Genomic DNA, 13,052 nt, shown 5'->3' on the forward strand with positions numbered 1-13,052 from the left:
ATATGTTCAATTAGTTGATGGATTAGTGGAAGAGGAAATGGAGCACTTAAATAAGAGCCTCACTCAAGTGAGTCAAGTACGAAAACAAAGGGTTTTATAGCATACAAAAGGAGTATCAAAAAAATTATCCCAAAACTCACTATATCTCCGTTTCAAAATGAAAAATGCTAGGGACTACAAAAATTTACAAAATTTTTGCCACAACTTGGTACGTGAAAAGTTATGGCAATAATTGTGTAAGTTTTTGTCGCTCAAGTATTTTTCATTTAAAATATAGTCAAATCCTTTGTTGAATTAGGTATTTAAGACTCTCTATTGGGGCTCACACCAATGGTTTCTTTATTTCTTTTTGCCGGCAATAGGTATTTGTGGTTCGAATTGATTATACAAATTTTTGTATTATCAAGAATTTTGATTTTTTTTTTTGATTTTTTTGTGTGTGTGTGTGTGTGTGTGGAGAGATAGACAAATAGCGAGGAAAGAGGCGAGATTTGAGCTATAAAAGTGGAACATCATAACTAATGCCATTACCACTAAAATATCACTTCAACCTCAATAATAAGATAATTTTGATCCTTCAAAATAAAAAAATAAAAAAATAAATTATTAAACTAGAAGTTTAACATTCACACAAGGACTTTGGAAAAGAACCTCCAAATTAAGGTATATTTTAAACATTGTTTTTTACTTTTGAGTACTGTTAAGAATAAAATTTTCACATAATTACTGACATAATAAGTTGTGGTTAGAAAAAAGCATTGTCTAATATTGACACCATTTTTATGAAAATTAATTACACAACTCAACAATAATAATAATAATAATGAAAAAAAATATTCTGCATCCTGCTCCTCTTTACCTATGAAAAAAAAAAAAAAAAAACCCTACTTTTTCTGTAGATAAGAAGTGATAATGCTTCCAAAAGATTAATTAAAGTTTAGTGGGTACTGATGTCTTTTAAGCTTTGTTGGAGTGTTGTGCTTTGATTAAAAACTAAAAACAAAGGTGTCTAAATCTTTCCCTACAAAGGAAGGTGCTCTTCTTTCAGCTGATATAAAATATCAAGAGTTGACCAGTCAAAGGAACATTAAATGCTTTATTTAATCACGTAAAGTAGAGTAGTTTGAATGGGACGTGCATTGACTAATTGTTATCGTGTTCTCTTTCTTTGACTAAAAGATAATATAGAAGTAACTACATGCATCTTTAACCAGGTCCGGTGGAAACAAAAAAATAGCTCTATTTTTTTGTTTTTTTTGAGAAGTAGCTCACTTTTTTATTTTCTTTTTTTCTTTTTTTTTGGATAGAAGAAGAAGCTCTAATTTAAACATAGACAAAGAAAAAAAAAAGATGTAGCATAAATAACTCAATCTAAAAAGAAATATATATTCTTTTGAAAGAATTGATGATAAAGAGAAATTATAATGAAGAAGGAGGAGGTAGTAATCAAAGTACTAAGAAGAAGAAGATGAAGTTGATTCGAATTTGTAGTATTTGTCGACGGCAACAGATACGTCCCAAGTGCAACTAAGTCCCTTTGGAATGGTTACAAGGTCTCCAGCACCAAACTCTACAAACTCAGATGAGCCTTTAGGGTATGCCTTCACCTTCCCTTTCACTAAATAACAAATTTCTTCAGCATCAAACTTTAGCTGGTACTTTCCCGGTGAACAACCCCATCTATTTTCACACACACACACAAATAAAAGAAATAAGCAAATAAGTTATATGATGAACTGAGAGAGAGAGAGAGAGAGAGAGAGAGAAGCTTACTTGGGCCAGCCCTTGATGTTCAATTCAGATAGCTGGGATTCAGATGGGTTTCTTTCCACCAAAATTCTTAGGTTGTGTGAGGAACTTGAGTTGGACTCAGCAGCCATGAAAGAAGGCAATGTTTCAAATAGGAGTGATAAAAAAGATGATAGCAGTGGAAGGATAATTCTGGGTTTATCTCTCTTCTTCTTCTTTTTTTTTTTTTTTTTTTTTTTCCTCTGGGAGTTGGAGTTGTACTTGGAGTTTGGTAATATGTATTCTGGGATTTGAGAGTTTAGGGAGACAAGGAATCTAACACATGGAACTACAGAAGAAGGATGTTAATTTATAGGCAAGGGGCATGGGTATTGGATGATTTCCGAACTCATTATTAGCCATTGACTTATTATATCGTGCCATGTCACATTAATAAATCATATTTATAATTAATTTTTTTTAAATCTTATTTTATATTTTTAATTGTAATCCATTTATTTTTTTTAATCTTATTAAGAGTTTATTTGGATACCGCTTATTGTTAAAAACTGAAAATACTGTAACAAAATAAATTTTAAATATGTGAATAGTACCATAAAGCCCAATTTTAAAGAAAAATTTACTAAAATCCATACTTACGGGTCCCATGAACAATGCACGGGACCCACAAAAAAACCCAGACATTCATTTTTAGTGGAATCCAAACCCAGCCTAATTAGAAAAAGGATATTGACATCTCTCATCTCTTAGGAGCATCATTATCCGGAGTTGTAAAACTCTGGATATGTTAAATTTTAGCATCAAACTACTAAAAAAATGTATTATTTGGAGTTGTAAGAGCATTCACATTCAATTTCTACAAAAAGTTCTATTTTACCATCTTAAAACCTACTTTATCATTTATACCATACCATTTTACAATACCCCTAAAATTCCAACATTTATTTTCCTATTCAACTCATTAAAATAATATATATTACCCAATAAAATAATATAATCTAATCTCTCTCACTCCCTTCTCTCCCTTGATCTATTTATCTTTTCCTCACTCTCTCTCCCTTTCAACTACCCATTACCACTACCTCTACCACAAGAAACCCACCACCACCGTTCAAAAACCCACCCCTACCACAAGGAACAAAACCCATAAAATCTACCACCGCCACCTCCACCTCCACCCACAAAACCAAATAAATCAAATAAAAATCCACCACTACCACGGCCAAAAAAAAAAAAAAATCCATCACCACCACGACAACAACACATAAAAAACAAAGAAAATCCACCACCACCATGGCAACAACACACCCACCACCACCATGGATAGAAACCCACAAAAAAATCAAAGAAAAATCCACCTTAGAACCCATCAGAAATCAAACCCATTAGAACCCACTCCGAAAATCCACATTAGAACCCATGCCGAATATCCACATCAAAACCCACATCGGAAACCTACATCAGACCCACGCTAGAAATTCATATAAGATCTCGCCATGCCGTGACCATGCCGTTACCACACCGTGACCACTCCAAATCCAACTTAGCTCTGGTGGCAAGCTTTGAGAGAGAGAGAGAGAGAGAGAGAGAGAGAGAGAGAGAGAGAGAGAGAGAGAGAGAGAGAGAGAGAGAGAGAGAGAGAGAGAGAGAGAGAGAGAGAGAGAGAGAGAGAGAGAGAGCTGAAAAAAAAAAAAAAAAAAGAGAGAATCAAAGAAAAAAAGAAAGAAAGGAAGAAGTAGAACAGAGTGAGAATTAGAGAAAAAAAGAAAAAAGAAGTAGAACTAAGTGAGAATCAGAGAAATAAAGAAAGAAAGGAAGAAGTAGAACTGAGTGAGAATCAAAGTAAAAAAAAAAAAAAGTAAGGAAGAAGTACAATTGAGTAGGTGAGAGAGAGAAAAAAAGTAATATAATATTATATACAAGATGTTATAGTACCGTCATAAAAGTAAGACGGTCTTTCTCAAAAAAAAAAAAGACGGTACTGTAGTACTATTGTAAAAATTTATATAATTAAGAGACTGGATAACAAGTGTTTTTGGACTCTAATGCTAAATATTACCAACATATGGCATTTGCAAGACCCAACGTGAATGCTCTAAGAGTGCTAGCATCCAAAGTTGCAAAAAGAAAAAAATCTATTTTGCATCCTCAAACATTACTTTATCTATTTTACCAACTCATTTTGCAACTCACTTTACATTTTAGTTTTTATTTTTATATACAACCCAATAAAATAATATAAACTACCTAATAAAATAATAAAAAGTATTCTTATCTCTCTTTTTCCTTCCCACTATCTTTTTCTCTTCACACACAATTACAAGATTAAAATTTTTTTTTCTTTAAAACCTATGAATAGTAAGGTTGCAAATTTTTTTAGGTATATAAACCCGGATGGAGTGGGTTTTTACATTCTTGGGTTGTAAAATAGCAATTGGGGGGTACAAATTTAAAAGTAAACAAATTTATAACTAAGCTACAGTACTAACCTAAATTTAGAAGATGTTGTAGCTTAGTTTTAAAAATAGAATACTCTTTTTTATTTCTACTCTTCAAAACATCTCATTCTTTCTCTCTCTCTCTCCCTGACTCACTTCTCTCTCTCTCTCTCTCTCTTTGGTTGAAGGCGGCGGCAACATGGGTTTTGCTGTCATAGTTGGGTTGTTCTCTTCTCTCTCAGCCCCTCTCTCTTAGATTCTCACTCTTCTTAGATCGGTGTGGATGAGTTGTGATTTGTTGCTGTATGTCGGTTTTTGATGGGTTGTGATTTGTGTAGGAGTGGGTTTTGGGTCGGTGGGTGGCGGCAGCGTGGTGGGCTTGAGTTGTGGGTTTGGGGTAGTGTTTCGGTAGTGGTTTTGGTGTTTGGTGTGGTGGGCCATGGGTCGTGGTGGCATGGTGGGTTTGGGGCTGAGTTTTGGTGCTGGCTCTAGTGTTTGGTGTGGTGGTAGCTATGGTGGTGGTGTGAGGTTTGTGTTTTGAGTTTTGTTAGGGTATTGAGTTTGAATTTTAGTTTAGTATTGAGTTTTGTTTGAATTTGAATCTGTGGCTGTGGTGGTGGTGGGTGGTGTGATTGGGTTACTCGACGGTGGTGGTGGTGGATGGTTGAGAGAGACATAGTAAGAGAAATAGAGATAAGAGAGAGAAGTGAGTTTAGCATCCGATTAAGCTATTTTATCTGTTTAACGCTCAGTTTTCTTCTCTGTTCTCAATCTTCTAGAACCATTTTGCATGAGACTTTTGGTAAAAAGTGTCACCATTTAACAATTTTTTTGGCTTTTTACCACCTACTGTTAAACAATTTATGGAAATGAAAAATAGTGGAAAATTTTTGGTTAAAAATTTATTGTCGATTTTTTTAAAAATAAAACATTTGACAAGCCTTTACCGATTTCTTAAAAAAAATTAATTATTTTTATTTTTGAAATTTACAATGTGATTGTCAATTTCTCATTTCTTAAGGTTTTAGGGTGAATGGTGAAATCGGGCATGATCTAACCGATTTCTTAATTGCCAATTTCTTGTAAAGGTTCAAAAAATAAAAATGGCAAACGATTTCTTTAAAAAAAGCACGGAATAAAAAATTCATGCATGGACTTTAATTTCTTGATAACTTTCTTTTATTTGCCATGCATACTGTTCAGCGGATATTCAGTCAATTCTTCAATCTTGATTCTTACTACTTTTTTTCCCCATTCCAAAAGCACAATATTCTTAATTCTTATTGGGTTATTTTGTCAACTTTACTTTTTGACATTCTCTACCAATTTTGAAACTATGTAACAAAGCAATGGGCTCCCCTTGAGTGCTATGAAAATTCCTTCATATGTATGCTGTAAAAGTCTTTTGCAGTTTCACTAAGGAAGAAAGTCTTTTGCAGTACTGCCACAATTGGACTTGGATTAGGTTCAATGTATTTAGTGCATTAGACCCAGTCAGATGATGTCACGTGTTTAAAAATAGACATATGTTATTATTTCAATAGGTCTAACACGGCTAGACACTAAATCTAAGCTTAACCCGCCACAATTTTAGACACCTCCGATATTAATTAGTGGGTCTCAATCCACACTCCCACTAGTTCAAAATTTCTTTGTTTCCCATGAAATTTACCTTTCTAAGAGCATTCTCATGTTTGGCATTTGACACACCAAACAATACTATTCAAGCTTCATGAGATATTCTAAATGTTCTATAATTTTAGAACATGTTACAGTACCGTCTCAAATATGAAACGGTATAGACACAAATGCCATTTTAGAATAATAGTTTTTTATTCAACATTTTCTCTCTCCTCTCAATATTTAATTCAACGTTTTCTCTCTCTTTGTGTGTCCCATGTTCTCTCCCTCTTTCTTCTTCAGATCACCTCCCTTACCCTCAAAACAACGGTACGGTGACCTCACCGATCAAGCCGCCGATCACAGATCACCCTCCCTCACTGTCTCATCGTTCTACGTATGCCATCGTTCAACGGTATAGCGGCCTCATTGATCAACGGTACGCCATCGTTCTACATCTCGCCACGCCGATCTCACAATCGCCAATCTCGCCACGCCGATCTCGGATTTGTGGGTTTGTGCCGGTGGTGGGTTTGGGATGTGGGTTTATGCCGATCTCTCTGGTTATTTTTTTATTTTTTTATTTTTTGAGGTGGCATTGGTGGATGTGAGTTTGTGCCGGTGGTGGCTATCAGTGTTGTTGCAGCAGTGGTTGTTGGTGGCTATTGTTATGGCAGTGGTGGTTGTGCCATTGATGTTGACGATGAGGATGAGGATGATATGGAGTAATTAAATATTATTTTAATGTGTAGTAAATATTATTTTAATGTATAGAATTGAAGTATAGAACATCTGATAAATGATATATTGTAAAATGATGTGCTAAAATGATAAAGTAGGTTTTTGGTATGTCAAAATGGTATTTTTTATGAGAGAGCTGATGAGAATGCTCTAAGCATCGGCATCTGGTGTGCTAAATGCTATAATATAGCATTTAGCACACCAAACACCAAAAACTCTGCCACATATTTCAAAATTAAAAAAATTTAGCATGGGCTATAGTGTCATTCTAAAAATGAGATGGTACAAACTAAAATGCTATGGGCTTCTCTGTTAGTATTGTTTAAACATTACAATACGTATTTCCACAACACTTAAACAACAACATTACCAGAACGATATTACCAAATCTACCTAAAACTTTTTTTTTTTTTTCACTCCCTCTCCTCTCGACTGACTATCGTCTCTAGCTATCTTCTCTCTCTTCTATTTGTCTTCTCTTTCTGTTCTCTCTCTCTCTCTCTCTTAGCCCTTTCAATCTCTCTCTCTTGTCCATCTATGGCAGTGGCTTTTCGATGGCGGTGCATGGCCGATCTTGTGGGTCATCGGCGGTAACATGTTGCTCTTTGGCAGCGGTTTGATCTAGTGGGTTTTGGAGGTGGGTTGTGGTATTGGTAGTTGTGGGTGGTAATGATGGTTTGGATGACTGGGTGGTTCCAATGGGTTTGGTTTTGGGTTGGTTTCAGAGGTGGGTTGTGGTGCTAGTGTTTTTGGGTAGTAGGAGAGGGGTGGTAGTGTTTGTTTTGGTGATTTGCTGGTTTCGAAGCATTTGGTTTTTGGTTGGTTTTATAGGTGGGTTGTGGGTTGCAAGAGAGGGGTGGCAGTGCTGGTTTCAGTGATTAGGTGGTTTTGATGAGTTTTGGGTGGGTTGCGGTGCTAGTATTGATTTGGAGGTGGGTTTGCAGTAGTTTTGGGTTCCGATTTGCTGGTGGGTTTCAATCTCTCTCCTTTGTCTTCCTCTCTACTTGATGGTGGCGGCTTTGGGCTAGGCTAAGTTGTGGGTTCTGAGATGCAATTGGTGGGCTTGGTAGTGGCTGGCCTGCTTTATTTTTTATTATTAATTCTGTAAGGGTTATTATTTTAAGATATTTTAATGTGTTTTAATCTTAAAATAAAAAATGTGATGCTGTACTAAAATTGATAAAATAAGTTTTAATGTGTTAAAATGACAATTGGCCTAGAACAACTAATGCCAATACTCCTAAAAAAGAAAAAAGAAAAAAAAAATCTAATGCCAATCCTCTAAGTAAAGGATTGAAATAGTGGGTCCCACAACTAAAATAATCATATTTTTATATATACCATTATTTAAGGAGTTCCACTTATTTAAGAAAGACATTTTCAGTGATTCAGAAGTACCCTTACACTTATTTTTTATACACTTATTTTTTATAAGAATGCTAAGTTTACCTAACTGGAACTTACACTTAGATTTTAAAAGAAAAGTTATATTAAAAAAAAAAAAAAAAACTTGAATTGCTACAAAATAGGACCACTATGTATAAAGAGATTTGAACTACTCCTACTCCCTTACAATCCTTCAATCACTCATAATGTTAAGCCTTTTTTTTTTTTTTTTTTGTGTGGTTTCTTTACTTCTAGTCTCACGTTTTTTGTTTTTATTTTTTCAAATATCTTCTTCTTTATTTTGAATTAAAAAAAAAAAAAAACACTTCTACTATAATTTCTCGTCTATATCCATAAGTTTAGGCACTACCAAATATTCTTATTTTTTATGAGTTGTAAGCCAGTTTTCAAAATAAAACATAATTAAATGACTTCTTTCTCCCTCCCTCTTTTTATCTTTAGGCATAAGTAGAGGTAATTTTCTTAACACTCATTTTTTTTTTTTATTATGTTCTCTTGGTTATATGTTTGTATGCCTGTTTTTATTTTACATAAGTTTATAGTTCTAAAAAGATTTTCCTTAACTTTCTTTAGGTGTTCAAATTTGAAACGCTATTCTACACTAAAATTGGTTTACATTTCAAATTTTCACTTTGTAAATAGAAATACAAAGAAGGCGAAAACACCATTTTGGAGTCGCAAGCAATTTGATCACTACATTTTGGTAGTAATTAATTTAGTTTCTATTATTTTCAACTTGCAATCAATTTGGTCCATACCGTTAACTCACTAATGGAAAATGCCTATGTGGCAAACGGTGTGCATTTTTGGCAAACTTAAATCCTACATGGTAGATAAAATAATAATAAAAAAATTAAATAGACACTACAAAATTCCACATCATCGTTTAAATGATAAAATATTAAAATATTATTTTCTTGTTTATATTCTCTTTTTCTTTTAATGTGGTGTTTGGTACATGGTAATGTTTTAGGATTCCAATCAATGTTTACATATTCTCATATTTGGTTACAAATTACACCAGGGATGCTAGGGGTATTCGGATTCCTCCTTAACCCCCTTTTTTGTAGGAATGTGGATTCCCGTTAAAACATGTGGTTATCTAAATTCCTAAACTTAAAGGAAATTGTATTTTTTATAAATTGATAATTTAAACCATTTTTCCTTATCATTTAAGCAATGTTGATAAAACATAAAACAAATCATCAATATCTTATAGACCTAACGCTGTCAGGATGTTTTGTTATGGATTTTGCTCTTTTTAAAATTATTGTTAAGAATTAATTATTTCCCTTTTTTATATCCCCTATTTGGGATTGGTTAGATGCTAAAGTAAAATAAATTATTTACATTTATTAACAAGATTTTCATAAAGAATAATAATTTAAATAGTTATTTTTGTATTGTACTTGTCATTTTGAAATCGTAGACTATAGTTTTAATGAATTTGTCATAATTTATAGTTTACATTTTGTTTGTCATTATTTATTTGGAGGAATATATAAAATAAAAAAAAAACAAAAAAAAAAACTTGATATTGGATTTACAAATCTATTGGATTTACAAATCTAAGGATAGTATAAGAAAAATAAATAATTCATTGAAAATTCTTAGAAATAAACCAAACATTATTATCTCATATTCTTATGAATCTTATTAGATTCCCAGTTAAACTAAATATAGAAATAGTTACATACTTACATATCTAAGCATCCAGACTGCAAAGCAGATCTGATCTTTTTCTTGTCTTCATCTCATGCCACAAAATCCCTCACTTCATTTTTTTTTTTTGCCTTGTCCCTTGTTTTTTCATTTCTCTCTCTCTCTCTCTCTCTCTGATGTAGGACACAATTTACTATTTAATTATTGTAATTTATTAATTTTGGTATTTAATTTTTAATTTTCTTTATTTTACCTTATATAAGAATTGCAAGTTTTAATGGTTTTTTTTATAAAGTAGATTTTCTTGTTTGGTTACTTGATCTAGAGGATTTATTTGACTTTGAGAATATTTGTGATGAGAAAAAAATTAAACTTGTTTTGTATAAACTTAGAGAGTATGCTTGACATTGGTGGGAACGAATACAGACTAATAGAATCTGACAAGGTAAAGACAAAATTAGTTCATGGCCTTGGATGAAAAAAAATGCTTGCTATCAAATATTATCTTTTGGATTGTGATGAACTTTTGTTGTATTCAAAACAAGATTATTATTGGTCAAGAAATTCACAGTTGAATTATTTTAAAGAGCCATATATTCCACCATTAAGAGAAGAATTACATGTTGAAGAAAATACTTCTATTGAAGAATATGTAGAAGTCAAAGAAAAATATATAGAGATTTCTAAAGAAATTAATGAAGACCTTGTTATAGAAGAAGGACCTAAAATCAAGATTGTGTTGGAGATTAATAAAGACCCTATTATAGAGAAAGATCTTGAGCTCGAGATAGTAGAGAACATTAGAGAAGAAATTATAGAAGAAGTTGTCAACGATCCCGATGAAGTCAAGTTAGATGATTGCAATGTTCAAGCTTCTATTATTTTGGTGGGAGACATTGAAACAAAGTTTATTAATTTTATTGGGATTGATAGATTTGATTCAATTGTCAGTTTTTATTTGGTGAATCTCTACAACTACATGAAGACTAAGGAAAAAGAAATTTAAGTTAATTTGTTTATTCCATTGATGAGTTGCAAGTATGGAATGAAGATCAAGGGGCTCAAGCATTCAAAATATTTTTTTATTTGGAGTAGAAGATTTTAGATTACAAAGATGAACTCGAGGACGAGTTTGTTTCAAATGGAGGAGTCTGATGTAGGACACAATGTACTATTTAATTATTGTAATTTATTAATTTTGGTATTTAATTTGTAATTTTCATTATTTTAGGTTTAGGGTTATTATTTCCTTTTTTTAGGTGTTTTTAATGCTTTTTAGGTCTTTTCAAAAAAAAAAAAAGATTTTTAGGTCAAATTTGGTTCTTGTTATGGTTAAGTACTAATTAGGAGTTATTTTAGAAAAATATTTTATTGTTTGTCAAATTTTATAGAGCCTCTAAATCTGTACATGTTTTTTGAACAATTGTTTAATCAATAAAATTCAGACATTTATCTTTTTATTTTCTGGTGGATGCTAGATCAGACTTTTGTCTTTCTTGTTTTCTAGAGGTGGACGTTTTCTGCTTCCTCTTCTGCATCCCACATCACTCTCTCTCTCTCTCTCTCTCTCTCTCTCTCATGGCTTTGGAATCTCCAATGGGCTAGCACAATGAATCACAACCCAGTTTATGCCTTCAAAGAAAGAGATGTTTAATCTCTATTGCTCCCTAGAAAGAAATCATTGCCATGCCCTTCACCTTAATTTGATTATTTCAGGTGCCAAGCACTCGTGGGTTTCGACGAATGACATGGAATTCAACAAATATTTTTGATATAAGAAACCAGAATGACATCTACTTGGGATTTGCTTTTAAATTTATTGGTTTTCTTGTAAAGTAATGGGATTGTTGTGTTTTATTCTTGAGAATTTTGCTTAGTGGTGGTGCTGAACTGTTGAGGTGGTGGTAATTTGGAATTGGTGGGGGTGGAACTGGGTTAAGTGTTGGTGAAGAAGAAGAAAGAAATGGTAAAAAAAAATAAAGAAAAGATAAAATTAGTAATATTTATATATCAAGATGATTTAGAAAGTTACTTATCATTCCAAAAAAAAGTCAAAAATTCTCCAAATCTAATTACATAATTCTTATTCCTAAAAAAAAAAAGGTAGGGTTAAAATTATAATTAACAAAATTCAAAAATAAAAAACTATCAGAGAAACTTTTTTTAAAAAAAATTAGCACACACTCTCTTTATTTAAATATATCTCACACACGTATAATATATATATTTTCCTAAACATTAGTACACATTAAACTTAATAGTTTGCTCATTTTCAAAATCCTAAATTTTAATTTCTTAAAAATTCATTCCCGTGTGACATCACTAACAATAGAAAAAAAAATTTAAATTGAAAAATTACAACATTTAAAATTAAAATAAAAAAGAAACTCATTGCACGTGCATAGCGCGTGTTATGAGACTAATATATCAAATGTTTTTTTTTTTTTTTTTCATTGTGTATATTGATTTAGCCACTAAAATTTAGACATGTCAACAATACATGATGTTTATTGCATAAATAATTTTTGATAGTGAGTCAATGGTAGAGACTAAATTAATTGTAAATTAAAAACAACAAATACAAATTAACTGCCATTAAAAACGTGAGAATTAAATTGCCTGGAACTCTAAAATATAGAATCCAAAATTGGTAAATATTGTATGTGAACACTGTACTATTAATGTTTTTTTTGTTTTTCTTTTCTTTTGGGGTTGGGGGCAATGTGAATGCTAATTCTAAAGTCTAAACAGAAAGTTGTGATGGTATAAATATAATAAGAGGATTATTCCCCTGGTCAAAAAGATGACCGAAAGATCTAGTACCCAAGGACACTTGGCAGTGTGTCATTGGCAAAATTAGATATGACGGTTTGACCAGGAATCATGATCTTCAAGATACCGACATGGCTTTGTCAGCCTTTTTCCTCTTGGCTTTATCACCGTGATTTAATACTTCTGTCATCTCCAACCACTGTTTATTAAAAAGGTAAAAACATATGTGGGAATTTCGCACGTGTACTTCCACGTGTAAAGATTGGATCGGATTTGTACAAATGACATCTCTTTTTCTTCTTGTCAGTGTTTTTGTTTACATTTTAAAATTCCTAACATTTTAAAATGACACCTCTTTTTCTTATTGGCTTGGTTTTTTTTTCTTATTTTATTTATTTTTTTAGTCATACTTTTTAAAAATTTCAATTATATAATTATACTTTGGATTATGTTATTATGAAGTGCTTTAAGGATAACAGAAGAATTTTCAATGTAGTCAGATCAATTTGCTCTAGAGTTAAAAAGTCTAATTTTGCTACTTTCTATATTAACTTTTGTTGCTTTCTAATATAAGTGAGATATATACTATTGTCCCTAAGGATTGCCCACTAGCATCGATTAACATACCCCTTAATTTTTAAGAAGATAAAATAATTAAAATAA

The 13,052-nt window shown here is 32.1% G+C and overlaps 1 protein-coding gene across 1 annotated transcript; it reads right to left on the reverse strand.

Annotated features, from left to right (window-relative positions):
* Nucleotides 1-1,353: 1,353 nt before the first annotated feature.
* On the reverse strand, nucleotides 1,354-2,091 carry LOC115960960. Its single transcript, XM_031079999.1, has 2 exons — nucleotides 1,774-2,091; nucleotides 1,354-1,680 (listed from the first exon to the last, which is right to left on the reverse strand). Exons 1-2 carry the CDS (start codon nucleotides 1,878-1,880, stop codon nucleotides 1,455-1,457), a joined length of 333 nt encoding a protein of 110 aa, XP_030935859.1. The 5' UTR covers nucleotides 1,881-2,091; the 3' UTR covers nucleotides 1,354-1,454.
* Between the last annotated feature and the right edge of the window lie 10,961 nt (nucleotides 2,092-13,052).

This window comes from Quercus lobata, chromosome 9, assembly GCF_001633185.2.
Source record: "Quercus lobata isolate SW786 chromosome 9, ValleyOak3.0 Primary Assembly, whole genome shotgun sequence".
NCBI lineage: Eukaryota > Viridiplantae > Streptophyta > Magnoliopsida > Fagales > Fagaceae > Quercus > Quercus lobata.

Coding starts and splice junctions, on each gene's coding strand:
- LOC115960960 (XM_031079999.1), bottom strand. CDS start 1,880: ATGGCTGCTGAGTCCAACTCAAGTTCCTCACACAACCTAAGAATTTTG. Junction 1,681..1,773: donor AACATCAAGGGCTGGCCCAA/GTAAGCTTCTCT, acceptor GTGTGAAAATAG/ATGGGGTTGTTCACCGGGAA.